This window comes from Bemisia tabaci, chromosome 9, assembly GCF_918797505.1.
Source record: "Bemisia tabaci chromosome 9, PGI_BMITA_v3".
Lineage (NCBI taxonomy): Eukaryota > Metazoa > Arthropoda > Insecta > Hemiptera > Aleyrodidae > Bemisia > Bemisia tabaci.
The window spans coordinates 7,250,411-7,267,757 of record NC_092801.1 but is presented as its reverse complement, the minus strand read 5'-3'; the positions used below and the strand labels follow the sequence as shown (position 1 = coordinate 7,267,757).

General features: G+C 35.6%; 1 protein-coding gene across 1 annotated transcript in view; it reads right to left on the bottom strand.

Annotated features, from left to right (window-relative positions):
* LOC109033227 (CTP synthase 1-A) overlaps positions 1-17,347 on the bottom strand; it is a 62,552-nt gene that overhangs the window by 2,223 nt on the left and 42,982 nt on the right. Inside the window, exons 3-11 of the mRNA XM_019045754.2 lie at positions 16,134-16,366; positions 14,579-14,743; positions 13,742-13,896; positions 11,845-11,977; positions 10,979-11,067; positions 9,515-9,652; positions 7,778-7,944; positions 5,725-5,832; positions 4,783-4,989 (exon numbers count right to left, since the gene is read on the bottom strand). Of these exons, the coding sequence (XP_018901299.2) occupies positions 4,783-4,989; positions 5,725-5,832; positions 7,778-7,944; positions 9,515-9,652; positions 10,979-11,067; positions 11,845-11,977; positions 13,742-13,896; positions 14,579-14,743; positions 16,134-16,366 (1,395 nt within the window). The remainder of the gene's footprint in view (positions 1-4,782; positions 4,990-5,724; positions 5,833-7,777; positions 7,945-9,514; positions 9,653-10,978; positions 11,068-11,844; positions 11,978-13,741; positions 13,897-14,578; positions 14,744-16,133; positions 16,367-17,347) is intronic.

Below are 17,347 nucleotides of genomic sequence, written 5' to 3'. Positions count from 1 at the left end.
AAATTACTGGTAACCAATATGAAATAAAAATGTTAATATCTTCGTTAGGAGTTAGTTTCAGTAAATTTCGTTGTGTGAATCGTGTTCTGCGTGAACTTCTGGGTAAGAAACATGTATCAGATTACTTAAATTCGTACCTGGTCTGGTGGTCCATTCTTTTAAGTGTTAAAATAGCTATCAACATGAGCAGGATGATCAACTGGTATTGTTATCAAAGAAATATTGAAGCATTGTCCCCGCTTTGTGGAGAAAAAGAGATACAGTAAACCCAGTGTTTGAAACACCCGCCGGCCAAACAGCAATTTGCCGGTAGGAAATCGCCTTTGGCCGCTAAGAAATGAAACTAGCGGCCAAGTATGGCTGCTAAGAAAATCGTTATTAAACTCCATTTTTGGGGTTTTCCGGCGTATTCCTGACTCAAGGCATTTCGAGAGGGCAATCTTTCATTTTGGCCCCTGAGAAAAAAAGTTGCAGGCCACATGGCTGCTAAGACTTCATGCTGAGTTTCAAACACTGAGTTTTTTTTTTTTTTTTTTTTTTTTTTTAGGTTTTATAACTGTTCTTTATTAACATATACACAAAAATACATGAAACAAAGAGACGGTTATATGGTGGGACCCGGAGCATTTACCGATTCGCCCACCTGGAGTGAATTAAAACTCGTCTTTACAAATAAAGAATACTACGAAGTTACCTTACGGTACTAATACTACTTGACATTAAAAATGTGTACAAAAGCTACATGTTTGAAGTAAAATTCAATATTTTGATTCTACTTTAGGTTAAAAAACCAGAGCAACTAGTTACTCTGGAAAAAAAAAAAAAAAAAAAAAAAAAAAAAAAAATTCCCCTACTTTAATGAACTACTAAATGTAAATATAAATATAAATATATATGTACATAATGCATCTGCTAGTGACTGGGACCATCGGACCAAGGCCCAGAGAACAAGACAAAATAAACAATTATTCAGCTAATCAAGTTGATCTAATTGATCTATTAACTGCGAGAAACCGAATAATGAGTTTTAACAACTTGTGGTGATTAAAGACACCTTCGACTGAAATTTTTATCAAGAGATAAGTTCCTACTTTACAAGATAAATATATTGTTTTAGACAGGTATTAATTACATTTACAATTTAATAATTTACTGCTGAGATTTGCAACCTCATTCTTTAATGTGTCAATTATCTTGTATAATAAAATTATTTTCTTTTCGAAATTTTGCTCCAGATCTTTTAATTTATCATTTACATCTTTATTATTATCCTTTTTTAAATTTTCCTTTTCATTATTTTTAGTTCTATCAGTATTTAGTTTTTTATAATTTTCTAGTTTAGTTTTCCTTAGTTTTTTGTAATACTTGCAGCCCTTCCACGTTGTAAAATGATTCTCTTTACAATGAAGACATATCGGTGTGATTTTAGTTTTTTCCTCTTTAGCTTTAAGCGATACAGGGCATTCGGTACTAAAATGGGGGCCATTACAGATAATACATGTTATTCCTAGTTTACAATATCTTTTCGTGTGTCCATAGTTAAGACATGATTTACAAATTGGTACTTCTAGATATTTTGGACTTATTTTTTCTATTTTAATTTCGAAATTCTCAAGATTTTTAATTTTTTCGATGTTTTCAATAATTTTAGTCGATGATCTGAAGCTATCTCGAAAAGAGGGAGCGGGTTTTTAGAGGTTACTTGATATAACTGTCTAATATTTTTAATTTCAATATCAGGTAAGGTATTTTCCAAATTAATTTTAATTTTTTCTAGTTCATAATTTATAGGTAGACCCCTAATTACCCGCTTGAAAGTTTTCCCGCCAAAGAATTGAAAGGTGTAAAATTTTACTCCCAGGTCAACCAGTTTCTGAAGAGTCACTTTGTAATCCTCCTCTGTTTTGATCATAAGTTTAAATTTTTGGTTCGATTCGTTTTTTAGAGTGAAATCAATCCTGTAATCTTTTAGAGTATCTTTGATAGCATCAGGTTCTTCGTTAACTATGAAAATGGGTGGAGGTTTCTTGGCGGGAGTTTTATTTCCTACTAGTACATTCGGTTCTAAATCTTCTTTTGATTTATTTATTTCTGTTTCCATTTCAACGTGAGATTCTAGAATACTAAAATCTCTTTTATTTCCTGTGGGAATGGTGGGTTCTTTCTCTTTTTTATTTTTTCCTAAGGTTGATTTTGATTTTTCCTCACTATCAGTATTGATCTTTTTATCACATTCTTTTATTGGTTCTATTTTCTTATTTTTACTACTATGAGAATTCGAGTTGGTTTTCTTAGTGTTTTTATTTAGGTATAATTTAACGTATTCCGAATAGGGTATGTAGTCATTATCTTTAATAAATTTTAACTTAGTTCTATCTCTTTCATTTTTTAGTACTAAAATTAGATTTATACAGTGGTTACATTCTATTATTGGAACTATATGTAAACATTTACTTTTCTTTAGATCTTCTATCATTTTAGGGTTACAGTTTATACATTTTATTATTTCCTTATTATGTTGGCATTTGAAACTTTTACTGAATTTAAATTTAATATCCAATCCTATTTTTGGGTTTACAAAGGTTTTTTCACTTTCTGATGTAGGTAGAAGTGTCTTTACAGAGGTAGCAGATGTAGATGCTTTTTCGTTGGTTGTAAACCGAAGGACTTCAGGGTATTTTGTGCATATGGCTTTCCAAAGAGGGGGATATACATTCCGAATGGATATCCAAAAAGTGTCATCTGTTGGGGATGAAAGGATACTGTTTACAATGTAGGGAAGTTTCCTATCATCACTAGTTTCTATTTTCATAAAGCAAATATGGCAAAGAATGGCTAATTCCCTATGATGGCATTTCAGTTTGGTTATATCTTCTGATTGACACTTGCTGCATTCGATATATTCTATTTCGTGTGTACATATAAGGTTCGAGCTCCGGTGGATGGTGTATTGGGTACATGAGTCGTCCATTTTATTAGAGAGAGGACCAACAGTTGAATTCTTGAAAGGTAATAAGGCCGGTTGTTTCTAGGTTAGGTTTTAGTGATAAAAGTTCGGATACAGGAAAATGGTAAAAAGTCTGAGCTGTGCTCAGGGAACTAAGTCTTATCAGTCATAATGGCTGCTTCAATGTTGTCACATTTACAAGAGAATGTACTGATCGAGACAGATAAACGGGAGAAATCACGAAAACTGTTACGCAATAAGTTCAATATCGCCGAACAAATCCCGAGATATCTTTATCCGGTGCACTAATTTCTGCGAGGTCTAGGTGTTAAAGAAATCTGTAGAGGAAGATCTTCCTTTTAGTACCAGATACACTGCTTGGAAACACTTTAGACTACACAAAAAAGAATAAACTCTGAGGAGCGATCAACTTTCGGACTTCTCTTGGCTACGGTTGATAACGAAGTTCCAAACACTGAGTAAAACTTTGATATAACAAATTTCTAGGGACTGGCAAGAGAATTCATTAAATCTGAGACGATGGGAAACCCGATTTTAGTCCAATATAAAATTTCTGCAATATTCGGTATTTTCCAGTTTTGTGTACACTCCCTCTCCCTTAATCCTTGACAATATTACTTGCAAAATTGGTGGGAATAAAATATGAAAACAAAATGATTACAAACAGGAAAAATTACCGATTCATATTACACTTTAACAGCAGAGTGATAAAATTTAATTTACGTTGAGAAATGAGAGGATAGAGATTTTTTGAAACCATGAAAAAAAATTTGTCAATGCAAAAAAGTTGTCACATCAAAGCTTTACTTTAATTTACCTGTCAGAATGCTAAAGTTATGTAATGGCACTACGTATTGTAGAGGCCATTCTCTTTGTTGATTTCACTTTTTGAGAACGTTGAATTAACCTTCTAAGAATTCCAAGAATGTAAATTCAACGACCAAGGCAGTGTACTAGATTTGAAGAGAATCCCTCAGACCTAATTTCTTACAAGAAAACTCCATGAGTTTTGACTATTTTTGGGAATCATACCATCTTTACATCATTTTTCCTAATGTTTGATTAAACTCATCGTCAAAAACTTTCTGCTTTTTCTATTCTTTTTTGCCGAGAAAGTGTTCTTTTGGATTTAATGCAATTACACTAAGCTTTCATTTATCTCAAAAAAAGTTTTGGAGACACACACAAACAATAGTTCAAAAAACGTTTATTATGTACTGTTAGACTCACTTGAGCGTAGAATTTATGACAGGCGTCTGTTATAAAATCTACGCTCAAGTGAGTCTAACACTGCGTAATATATGTGTCGCAGGCAAATAGTGAAATCAGGCATTTTGTCAAATGCCTAGGCAGATTTTGACAATTTACAAAATTTTGTGAATTTTCGGCGAAGAGCTCACGAGTTTTCAATATTTTTGGAAGAATAACTCATGAAACCTTCGAACTCTTTTTGTCTCTTCCTCTTAAATTGCTTCTTGTATTTTCAAATGTTAAAATTCCGAAACTTCTTAATTTTACGACATGCTGAAAATTTCAAGGTAAATGGCTGTTCAGAGGCTAGAAATCGTTTAAAATACTTTTGTGTGATGCAATTTTTTACTGAGAATTTTTTCTCACAAGAGCAATGAATTATTTTGTGTAAAATTAGGAAAATAATCACAATTTCAAACTAAGTTGGAATATTTGACTATTTGTCTCGGCATTTGACAAAATGTCGGATTTTACTATTTGCCTGCGACATGTTTTTTGGTTCATTCATCTCCTTCAAGAAGTATCCATAACTAGAAGTTAAGTTAATCATGAGAGATACTTACATATTGTGTCAGTAAATGATAGCGTACACCCTTCATTGAGATAACTGTTTAATTTCCCACCGGCGGCTAGAATCAAACCAAGGAAAGGCGGCGATGACTTCATAGGCCGACTGAGGTACTCAGGATGAAATTGCGTCGCAACGTAGTATGGGTGTACCTTGCTGTCAAGCTCCATAATTTCCATGCGTTCTAGGGCTTCGTCAGTTCCTGAAAGAAAGCAGTTAGTGTTATTTGTTTAATTCGGAGAACATGGAGCTTCTGTTTCAAATTAATATCAATTAGCATGATCCTTGGATGTCTGTAGATTTTTTCAGGTCTTGGGAGCAACAAAGCTCAATGATAGCAAATTTTCTTGGATATAGTCCCACTCTCAAAGTTAACTCTCTCCTTTGCGTTTAACCCATTGACTTAAAATGACGGCTCCCAGCCGTCATCGCAGCGCTGGGCCAGCTCTGAAATGACGGCTCAGAGCCGTCCGCTGATTGTTTGTGTTATTTCGGCAATTCTCCGGTAGATTGCGTTCTCATCAATGTTTATATGAGTAGTGTGGCCACCCTATGACTTATTGTGTACGGTAATTTCTTGTTTTGTTACGGTATTTTCATATTACTGTGCGTTTGCACATGGAATAACCTCAAAATTTTCTGATTTTTGCTGATTTTGCGATTTTGACAGCTATAAACCAACATAAAAAAATCATTGTGTTCAAAGTTTTCACCATTTTTCTCAAACGTTGTATTGTGAATGCTTAGTTTGTCAATTTTCATCCTCTGAGAAATAATTTCTGGATTATTTTGAAGTGTTCAAAGTTGCTGATTTTTGCCAAATTAAATCGTAATTCCTGGCCCGGCAGGGTCAAATTAAATCATAAGTCAATGGGTTAAATAGTTGCAATCAACTTAAACTTACAGGTAAAATAGAGATAAAAAACTGATCGCTTACCGACAAACTTCAATCCATTTGCCTCGAGTTTTTTTATATAATCTGGATTGACTTCGTACCTATGCCTGTGCCTTTCTTTGATAGACTCTTTGCTTCCATAAAGTTTCACTGGAATAAAAACAACTACGATGGTTAAATCTGAGTGTCGAATAGAGAAATTGAAACCTCACATTGGATTTGGGTATTGTAAAAAGAGATAAAAATACAAAAATCCATAGACTTGACTATTATGTTAGAAATCATACAATTTTCCAAAAATCTTGAAAGCTATTGAACATAAATGCCAACAGTTCCCAATAATTTTTCAGTCCCAATTTTTTAATTTTCTTGTTATTATATATTTGTTCATTTCAGTTATTCAGTCTTCTAACTTTAAGTCTTTTTTCCATTCCAATTTCAGTACATCAACCTCTTTATCCAATAATAGGGCTGTGCGAATATTCGCAATTCCGACTATTCGCGCCGCGAATATTCGGCGAATATTCGCTTTGTCTGCCTCGCGCACTATTCGCAAATTGCGAATAATCGCGCTGTCGCGAATAGTGAATTTTTGAACTGACATTTTCAAATTTTCGTGCTGTCACAAGGAATGAATTTTCAAACATTCGCGCCATCAAAAATAACGAATTTCCGAGTGGCAATCGTGAAACGTTGCGAGGACCTACGCAAGGCTTCCGCTTCCACCCGAGACATCGCAAACGGCGGATCTCCTTTGATCTTTACCGACTTTGCCGAGTTTACGAACAGCGAGCGCGATTGCGATTGGGGGAATAAGCAAAGAGCCCAAATTAAGGATTGAAAGACACAGAAATTTCTGAAATTGAAAAAAAAAGTTCTTCAACACATTTTTATTTACAGTGAAAAAAATAAAATACTAAAATGTGTCTAGTGATCCTTCGATACTAGCTTGACTGCCTGCGCAGTTACCTTCAAATCCTGGAAATGCATAGGTAACTGCAGGGACAGTCAAGCCAGCATCCAGAGATCTTCGAACAAATTCTTAACAGCCTAGGCTACTATCATAGCATTTCATTGTTTTCTGTGCAAGCGTATGAGCAAATGGAAAATTCTTAAAAATTAGTCACATTTTTTTTGTGGACTTTTCTAATATTCGCGAATTTTCAGTTAGAAAAGTCATTTCCAATTATTCGTTTTACTATTTGTAGCTGCGAATAATTGACTTAAATTATTCGTTATTCGCTTCGCTATTTGCGAATAGTTGCCGAAATTATTCGCTATTCGCTTCGTTCGGAAAATTCACTATTTGCACAGCCCTATCCAATAATATCAATTTTATGATGATTACTTGATCGACAAGATTATAGACAACCGAGAGCAGAGCTCTCCAATGAGAAAAAGGCAACAACCAGCATGATTTATGATGTGATGTCAATTCCCCTTTAAATACTAGAGCTTCATTTGATACTTGGTCCATTTCCAACTTTTCAACCTAGAAACCCGTGGTACACTCCTCCCGCATTTTCGAGCGTTTTTCAGTTAAGTCTAAACTATTCTTAAATAGTGTACATCCTGATCTCAAACTAAATGCTGATCTTTGTCTTGTGTCGCGAGCATTATTACATCCTCTCCCATACCTTGCCACCTTTCTATTAGACTCTTAGATCGGCCCTCTACTTCGGGTTTGGTATTTTTGTTTCCAGAATTAAATACTGACAATAGAATACTTCAAATATTCAAACACAAGTTTCCTTAAAATTCTTATGCTTCATATTTTTTGTCAAAAATTGCTTTGGGAATGATTTTGCTGAAGAAGGTCAGATGTAAGAGGAATAGTGACTAAAATCCCACTGTCATAGATGCCAGATGATAGAATGCCTAAGAAGGTTCTGGATTGGGTCCTCCCTGGTAGAAAACGTAGAGGACACCCTGCCAAATCGTGGATTGAGGGAGTAAGGCAGGAAATGAGGAGATGTGATCTGCCAGAGGAGCTCTGGCAAGATTGCTGTCGGTGGCGGTTGGGTGTCGCAGAGCGCACAGAGGCGCTATAAGAGCGCCTTATTAATAATATTAGTTCAATAAGTACTCTACTTACACATGATTGAATCTGGATGGTTGCTGGAGAAGACTGTTTTCATTTTGCCCAACCTCATGGTTCCACCCAAATCAACGTTAGTGTGTCCGGGCATGTCTGAAATCACAGGATGGATAGTTCTTGGATCCATTTCGGTAGAACTTGCACCCGCTAAACCTAACATGTTTCTGAAATCAAATAAAACAAGAGAATTTTTTGAGATTTGGTTTATTATTTGATCTGGTTTAATTATGATCCCTGGTTTTTCCCTGTTTTTTTACATATTTATTTATATTATCATGAAGATGGCGATAGTGAGCCAGTGGTCAAAACAATGGAAGTTACAAATTTGTGCAGAATACAACAATGAGAATCAAACAACACTGAAAATAAAACTTCATGGGAATTAAAAAAAGTGTGAATTTCTGAAGCCTGCTTTTGAATGAACTTGACTGACTTCCCTCGAGGCAACGCAGAATTCTGCAGCTTAAATCAGTATTTGGAATTCATTCAACTCTTGCCTGCGACAAGTTACCTAGCAGAAAATACTTGGCAATACCTGGTTCAGGCGCTGATTTCTACCCTGTTACTGCTTGTGGTTACTGTAGTGTGCCCTGTGCTGGTTTTTACTTTCTGTTACTAGAGTCATTTTCTGCGCAAGATTTTGAAGAAAACATGTGATATATCAATGGCCAAATTGCAAAACCTTGCACCTCCGCTTACAGCATTGCAGACTTCCTGTCATACTTTTTTTAAATGATAAATAATAAGCGAATATTCGCGATCGAATATCATTCATCAAACGAATTGATCAGCACTGAGTGATGCCGATGATCGGTGATAGCAGGAGCCGATCAGAGTTTAGATTTTTTTTTAAAATGAAATTAAGATGAAAATAAGAGCGCGCGGAACACTAAGACACAGCAAGTTGCAAAAACACCAGACTTGATTTGACAAAATACAAAAACAGAGAGAAATGACGAAAAAAAAATTCTGGTGAAGGATGAAGTTTCTGGCATGGATTGCATCAATTCAAAAATAGAATTCAAGTCCCAAGGTGAATTCGAAATTTCAAATTGATGGATTTCATTGGTCGCCGGTGAGACCGACGAAGAAGTCAAAAATTATTTGAAAAAATGCGCAATCGTCGAATATCATTCAACGGTGAAATATATTGGATCGCAAAAATTCGCTAAATATATGTATGTAATTTTTTGAAAACCCTTGATTTGTCTTCTCTGTTAGCAGGATAATCTGTAAACATTTCATCAGGATGGCTAGCAAAATTTCATTTTATCATTCCCTCACTTTTCCTGATGAAATTCCATGACTTCTTTATGATAACCTAGGGGCACTTAATTAATGTGCTCAAAATGTTGGCACAACGACGCGATCAGCTGGCTTGTCGTAGATACAATTTTTGACCGTTCCCCGAACCCGTTGACCGGGTTTTCCCTGACCGTTGACGAAATTCCCTGACTTTTCCCAATTTTCCTGGATGCTCGGCATCCTGTTTCAAGCTCTATAGTTGACTTCTTTTTCTTCAGAAAATAAAATAGGAACGGACAATTTATGGGACATTGTGATGAAGAAACACAGTTTTGCACTTTGGCCATCGATATGTTTCTAAATCAGACCTTGTCCAGTGGACCATATGATGCTCACAGAGCTGACCAGTGACCATAATAGTTTGAGGTATAAGAGGTATTGGAGCAGAAATTGTAAAATAAAAGGTAGGAAAATATGAATGTGTTCTACCTAGAGAATTCAATCACAGCTGCATGCATGCCAAGGCAAATTCCTAGGAACGGCTTTTTTGCGGTTCTGCACCATTTGCAGGTCTCTATTTTTCCCTCCATTCCTCGCTTACCAAAACCGCCAGGAACAATGACTCCGCTGGAAAGAAACAGTGGATTAAACAACTTACTCAACTTAAGAATATTTTTCAACTACTTGAATGAGATTTCAGAATGAAGATGTTCTAGCAATTTAGAAAATAAGTCAAAAATTTGATTTTGGCTGTCATTTATTAAAAATTCAGTTTTTTAAGCTTTAGTAGCTGAATTGCATTTTGCAAAAAGGAACCACTAGCATTGCAATGATGCTAAGATTGTGCAACTTCATCTTTTGCAATAAAATTGCGGAAATCGTGAAAAACTATGAAATTTAGATGGTAATTTTTGTCTTGAATTTACAGTTTTTAGCAAGTAAAATATAAACTATGAATGGATAATCGGGTTTTTCCTCCGAGACAAAAGAAGTTGCACAATCTTGGCAACATTGCAATGCTAGTGGTTCCTTTTTGCAAAATGCAATCCAGCTGATACTTCGTTAAAAGATTGCTATATTTAGAAAATAAGTTGGCATTGGTGAATTTGAAACACTACAAGTTGTTAGAGGGAAAACAGCAAATGAATCTTGAAACAGAGTGAAATCTTTCCATGTTATTAGTATTGTACTGAAAAAATTTAATTATTCCTTTTCGACACCACTTCAAAACTTACGAGGAATCTGAAGCGTTAGTCGGACTAGGGGTGCAGAAATTTTGCGGCCTTCACATATTTCAAGGATACCTTCATATTGCTGAGCACATGAGACTTTCTTCTCATCACATACATTGCTGTCGACATAAGACTGTGTACTTGACTATTTTCGTTGCATAATTCCAACAATTCATGGTTTCCTTAGCAAAAATTAATGCGCTCAGAGATTTCTATTTGAAAGAATAACGCGTTTAGTAGTTTCATCCACAAAAAGCAGCACTGCCTATACATTTTTTTCCCTTTTCAGATGCCCCCACAATTAAAAAACCCCTTTTTGGCCGCCTTCACATTTTCATTGCAACGGAACTCAACTGGAGAGTTTGCTTGGTCGCAACAGTTTTGCACCCTTGATTTGGACAGATTTGACTAGAGTCAGCCTAACTTATCAAATGTTGCCAAATGTTTTTTGATGTTTTATTTATAAATAGGAAACTAAGAAACACTGAAACTTGAGATTTTGTAAAGGTATTCTTCATAATCTAGGGTAAACCCATAGAAAGTTCAGATGCGTTAAAAGGTACAGTTCAATATTAGAAAAACAAAACATGAAAGAAAATTCGGCAAAATGAAATACAATAAAGCTGTTTCCAGTTAAAACTGTCCATTTTACCTGTTGTATCTGAGTGATCTCTTTTCCATTCTAAACGACATAAAAAATAAAGTAAAGCAGGTGACTTACTCGCTTTTGCACAGTTTCAACCAGCTTGCATGGTATAAGTCTGGATTTGATTTTTCCATCGTACGTTCTAGATTTTCTGCATCAACAAACTTTAAAAGACATAAGTCCATGAGTGAAGATCAGAGAGGAAAATAAAAAACTAAAAAGTTTGAGCAACATCAGACAATTTTTGGATGAAAAAAGGCTCAGGCTCAGCCACAGATCTAAGAAAAAGAGAATTGATGAAAAGATACATGGAATTGTTGCGTTTTCTATTCATAGTATCAGAATTACTATAAGGCGTCAATTTATCGGATTTTACAGGACTGAAAAGTCAATCTCTTAAAGCTCGGAATCCGTTGGAGTGTGATTTGATAAATTGAGGTCTTACTGTAAATATACGTCTGCAAATGAAGGTGCAGACCATTAATTAAAGTGATTCAATTTTCTACAAGACGAATTTCCATTGGTATCTTTAAATCTTGCTTCACTTGCTACCAATATCCTGCATACGTCTCCTTATCAAGCCAAGTAAATAAGGCAAGATGAAAAGGCTACAAAACACTTTTACCGCTAATTGCTGCGTCTTGGAAACATCCATGCTACAAAATTCATTACTAGATTCATTGTGCACCCAAAGGTAGCGGACCACTAGATGAGGTACAAGATAAAGCATTCTGATACACATTTCCTGTGTAAAATTTTACATAGAACTTTATTCAGGCAATGAAAATTGCTGAGGTTAACTCCTAAAGGAGCTATTCAACACTTTTTGATGCATGAACTCAAACCCATCGCTCATTCAATAAAAAATTATTGAGACTCAATTAATGTCAAAAGGAGCTAGGTCCCCTGATCAGACAGAGTGAAAAGATGCTAATTATTACCTGAATACTAATTTTATAGTTAGCAGCCAGCGCAGCGTGCTCCAAAGCTTTAATTACAGATGAGTAAGCATCGTGCAACTTAATGTACTTCCCGACCAGAGCTATCTTCAATTCCTGACGCACTGTTTCTAATCTAAAAGGGTGAAGTATCAAATTAGGAGACATTTTAAGGTTTCATGTACATGTTGGTAAAAAAAATTGACAAGATTTAAAATACAGTATTCTCTCTTAATAAGGAAAATTTCTTTATAACAAAATGATCATCCGGTCTCTTGAACTTCTAATGTTAATTATTGTTCTACATTGGAAGAAACATTCCTCAATGATTAAAAAAAAATCGGTCCTTATACACTTAGTGACAGAGAGAAAGCTGTGTCTAAATTTGTGGTGTGAAAAGCTGAGGCAAGTGTTTAAGTGGCCACCACGCACGCTGTTCAGTGTTGTGAAGATTGTGCACTTGGATATTGCAATATTTCGATGAATCTGTTTCAGCATTAATAAGAAACTGAGCAAATGAAAGAGTTAAGTAGGTAATATTATTGTGATTTCGATTGACACCAGATTACAGAGTAGAAATTTTAATACGTCAAGTAGTCCATAAAAAGTTTTAAGTCATGTTGTGGAGCTGATAATTGAGTTCTTGAGGAAGTTCATTGCAAACTTTACTTCCGAACAAGTTTAGTTTAAAATCACCATAATCTTATTGTCGTAAGAGCTGTTATTAATCTCCATTATTGTCGGCCTCCTATGGTGTAGTGATTGTAGCGCTAGCTCTATGATCAGGAGGTCCCGGCTTCAATTCCCGGCCAGGCAACCCAAGTTTGATGGTCTCAAATAATGGTTGCCTGGGACTGGTTGTAGGGACGGACAGGGGACGGGACTGAAGCGCAAAGATTAGCCCTTGTGGGCTATTTAAAGTAGTTAAAAAAAAAAAAAAAAAAAATTACTGGAGGCTTTAATTTAGTTTCATCAAAAACCAAAGAACGAGGTTTGTGATGCTACTGGGACTGACATTTTGGTTTTTTAAACCTAAATTTTACAGAAAAATGTGGTGAGAAATTAAGGATATTAATTGATAATCTCATTAATTTAGGGTGGACCTCTTGAAAGTTGGTTAACGAGTGTTTCAAAATTTTAAAAACAAACCAAAATCTTCATCGATATGCTGTGAAAGAAATAGGAAAAGCCTGAAATTCTGCCAAATGGTGTGGATTGATTGTTCCGTGCAAAACTAAACTTAAACAAGACGTCCTTAACAATATACACTAACACAGTGGATACTTGATTTTTTAATATCTTAGCATATTATACTTTAGACCCCAAAAAATTCTGGTTAGTACATTATTATTGTGGTTAACATTCTGCGGTGAAATATTGGGTAAATTTTCTTGATTGAGCATGGGAAACTGACAAAATTTTAAAATTTAATAGTGCATAGCTCTTTGTTTTCTAAGTAAAGTATACAGACAGGTTTTCAATGTCTCAACTGAGGGTATCGATGGCAAAAGTGCGAAACTACGTACCTACATGTGCGATGCAGACTTTTTGTCGTACATTATCTTTTCTTCTATTTTTTTTAACTGGTCAGCATAATTTCTTGAAAACTGCCTTGGTTTTGCTTCTCTAATATCAGAATATTCTGTATAAATTTTAAGCTATGAGATTGCCTTGGTTTTCTTGGAAAAAATAAAATATGGGGAGAAATTACGACACATCGAAATTAAGATACAAGGTACAACGGTCTCGCACTTTGGCAATCGATAAGTTTCCCTGATTTCTCAATTTGAATGCGATACAATGAATGGAGGAGCCCTCATTTTGAGATAAAAGGTACTCCTCAAGCCTTAGAATGATGGTGTTTTGACGAGAGAATTTACATGCTAATAATTTCACTTACTTTTCAACCAGAGTGTGCCAATTCTGCATGAAATTTCTGGGAGGAGGTAAATTGAAAGTCAAGCCGAGCCGTTTATGAAAATACTGGACCAGACCCTGTTTTTCCATCATTAAAGGAACGTAGTAGATAGAACTTTGATCATGCAAGCAGACAACCTGTTAAGTACAAGTACCAAAATGAAACGTACTTTGAATTGAGGAGACAGGTTTTCTTTTGATGCTTTTCTGTTGAATTTGAATCATACGGGAGATAATGGATGTTAGATGACAAAAACAATGAGAAAACTTTTCAACGTATACTCGACTCCTGACAGTAAAAAAATAATGATAATAGTAAACGCAGCGTGACTCTTTTTTCTGATCAGATTGCAAAAACCTCAAAGATAAGACCTGTATTGCCAAGCTGAGGAAAAACGCTGTATGAACATCCGAGAGGTGCCAAATTTCTTCCGATCAAATATTCATAATTAAGGAGAGTTATGAATATTTTTTTTCAAATTTTCAGATAATTTGGATTTGATTCCAAAAAAATTCTCTGAAAAATCGGAGGAAAAATGTTCACAGATTCCCTTCAAAAATCATATTGTATCAAAGGAAGTTCTGCACTTCTGCAGCATAAAAAAGGCTTATATGGGGTTCTTCCTTAGTACGACAGTGTGTGTGTGTTCCTTAGTTAGTTATACTTACTCTTTCGGCAGTTTTTTTCAATTGATTACTTTTGGACAAGCTTTTTCAGGTATTTTAAAATTTTCGGACAATTCTGTTTTACATGTTCCTGGCAAACATAAAAATACTAAGCAAAAGAAAAAAGACTGGGAAGTTACAAAAAAAAATCTACCTCATCTATGCCAACATTGCAGAAATCAGATATTTTTTCTTTCACAGGCTGCGGAATGGGTTGCTCACTTCGGCACACAAGCAAATCAGGCAACAGACCACAATCTTGAAGCTCCTTGACGCTCTGGCGAGTGGGTCTTGTTTTCTGCTCCATCGTGGCGTGAGGCTGTAAAGAAAGTTCCATGAGTATATAGATATATTTTATACATTAATGACAATGGTAAATACATTAATGGAGGATGATTTGGTATTGTAAACTTAATTGGGCGTATCTATGCTAAAAGGAACTATTTTGTACGCAAACCCATGCACACAGTTCCTTTCGACATAAAGACATCCAATTAAAAGCCAAGGAGCACTGATAGCTTTACGCTGATATCAACATGTTCACTACCAAGGTAAGCGTTTACATCGCATATGAGGAGCTGTAAGGAAAAAGTCAAATTGAAGTAGGTATACTTTTAAACAGGAATTCTTTCGTACTGAGGGTTCTTACACATGAAAGGGGCTATTTTTTGCAATTAGGAACTACAATTTCTGGATAATCAATAAACACTTCTGGGCGTAAGGAAACTAATGGTGCATATTTTGTCTCTAAATTAAGCCAAAAATTGCAGTTCCTAATTGCAAAATGTAGTCAAGATGGTATGAAAAAAACTGCTTGATGCAAGTTATAGCAAAGAAAGTAAATGGATCATGGGTTCTAACCATCATTTCTTTACAAAGAAAAAAAAAGAATGTTATTCAAACAAAGAAATTTTTAGATTTAAACTTATTTACTGAAGGGAGACAGTCAAATTGCTTCATAATTGATATCAAATAAAACATGTTTTGAAAAAAAGAATATGAGTAAGGCTTTTAAAAAATGTGGTCCTTTCACATAATATATATCCCTCTTAAACATACAACACAGAAATTGAAACTATACAACAAGTTTAACAACAGTTACTTTAAGAGTCCAAACCCTGGAATCAAGATAGATATAGAGGGCAAAAAACACTTGGAACGCCAAAAAGCTCATTTGATCTCAAAACACTATTTTGCTGATCATGATAGAGTAATGGGCTTTTACAGGAGTATACAGACTTTGAGGCACCAGACAACATGTCTCAGTTTGCGATGTTGCAGAATTTCTGTCATACTTTGTTCTTTAAATGGAGAACTACTCAACGTCCATTCATGAAAACTCCCGTGGTTTTTCTTCTATGTACAAAGAAAAAGCAGAGAAATTTCAAGAAATGCTTTTGATTTCCTCTCCTTCGAAAGAGAAAAAAAAAATGGAGGCGGATTTTCAAGCACTGCAAAAGAGATATATGGTCAGGTAGTTTCATTGTAGATAAATAGTCTTAGTGCAGTGCAGATGAAAAGACACTTTTTAGTCCTTGTCAAATGGCATCAGGTAAATTAGACTCCTCAAATAAAAATGATGATTCAAGTGGCATAATTTCAGAACTTCCATAGGCTTAAATTTATATTCACTGACCGATTTCCCATCAGGTACCAGAGATCATGTCAAAATTTAATACAATCAAGTCGAGGAAAGTTGAAGCACTTACTTGTGGAACATAAGACACATGGGCGACGCAAAAACTATCATGATTCTTGCGTGAGAAGGGGCGAAAAGCTTCAGTGAAAGGTCTACCTTCTATATCACCCACTGTCCCTCCTAACTCTACGATGCAAACTTCGGGTATGGAACCAGGTGAGTCATCATCCCAACTGTTCTTGACTGGTCGTGAAGCAACTTTTTCGACCCACTCAATGATGGCGTTCGTTATATGCGGCACAACTAATCAAAGTAATACAGGCATATTAGACGACTAACAGAAAAAATCCCCTTTGGTGGCTGCTCAAGAATGCATCAAATTATTCTAAAATTTTGACGCATATTAGAAATTCAGGACACAACTTGAGAAATGAGAATATTAGAATCCAAAGGTTGAATCTTCCGACTTAAGTTGTCCAAAGTTATTGTTGAAAAAATTATGCCACAAAAGAGGGCCAGGGCTTCCACTGGTACTTGTTTACAGGGGTGCAGAAAATGCCCAATCACACGCCCAGGCGGGCGTCTGAAGATGTGGATAAGCCCCCAAATATGGCAGGAGGGAAAATTTGGAAGGGCTACCGGTCAAAAGTCAAAGAAAAACAAAGAAAAAGTTCATATTTTTTAAATTGGTGGGAAATTTTGTGGGAAACCGACGAAAAAAGATGTGGAAAGCCCACGGGCGGGTGCGTGAAATTGTGGAAGCTTGGAAGATTCTGCACTCCTGCTCGTTCACACTGGGACTTATCTTGGAAAGTCCCTGGAAAATTAGGTAAACAAACATTGAAACTATGTAAATGGCAACGCTGTTAGATTGAGCAAACTCCTCAACAGGACCCAGTATTCAGAATGCAGAGAGCAATTCTATGCACTATTGTTGCTATTCTACCCCTATTCACCTCAAAATTCTTACTAGAGGCATTTCACAAGAAACATTGTTCTTTGGTGTAAATTTGGCAATTTTTATAGAACAGTAAAATGGGAAATTAAATGTAAAGGGCTTTCTTTAAGCGGATCGCAGAGGAACGCTGTGGATAGCGATGAACGTCGGTATTTTTTTATTCCGTTCCTCAGCGTGATCCAAGCGTTCCAGGTGGATCAGGGTGGAACGCCGGATCGCTCTTCCGAGGTGGGGCGAGCTCGCGATCCACTGTGATCCTAACCTAATGCGAGGAAGTTGCCGTCCCCAAAAAATCAAAACAATAACAAATCGAACCAAATTCCAAG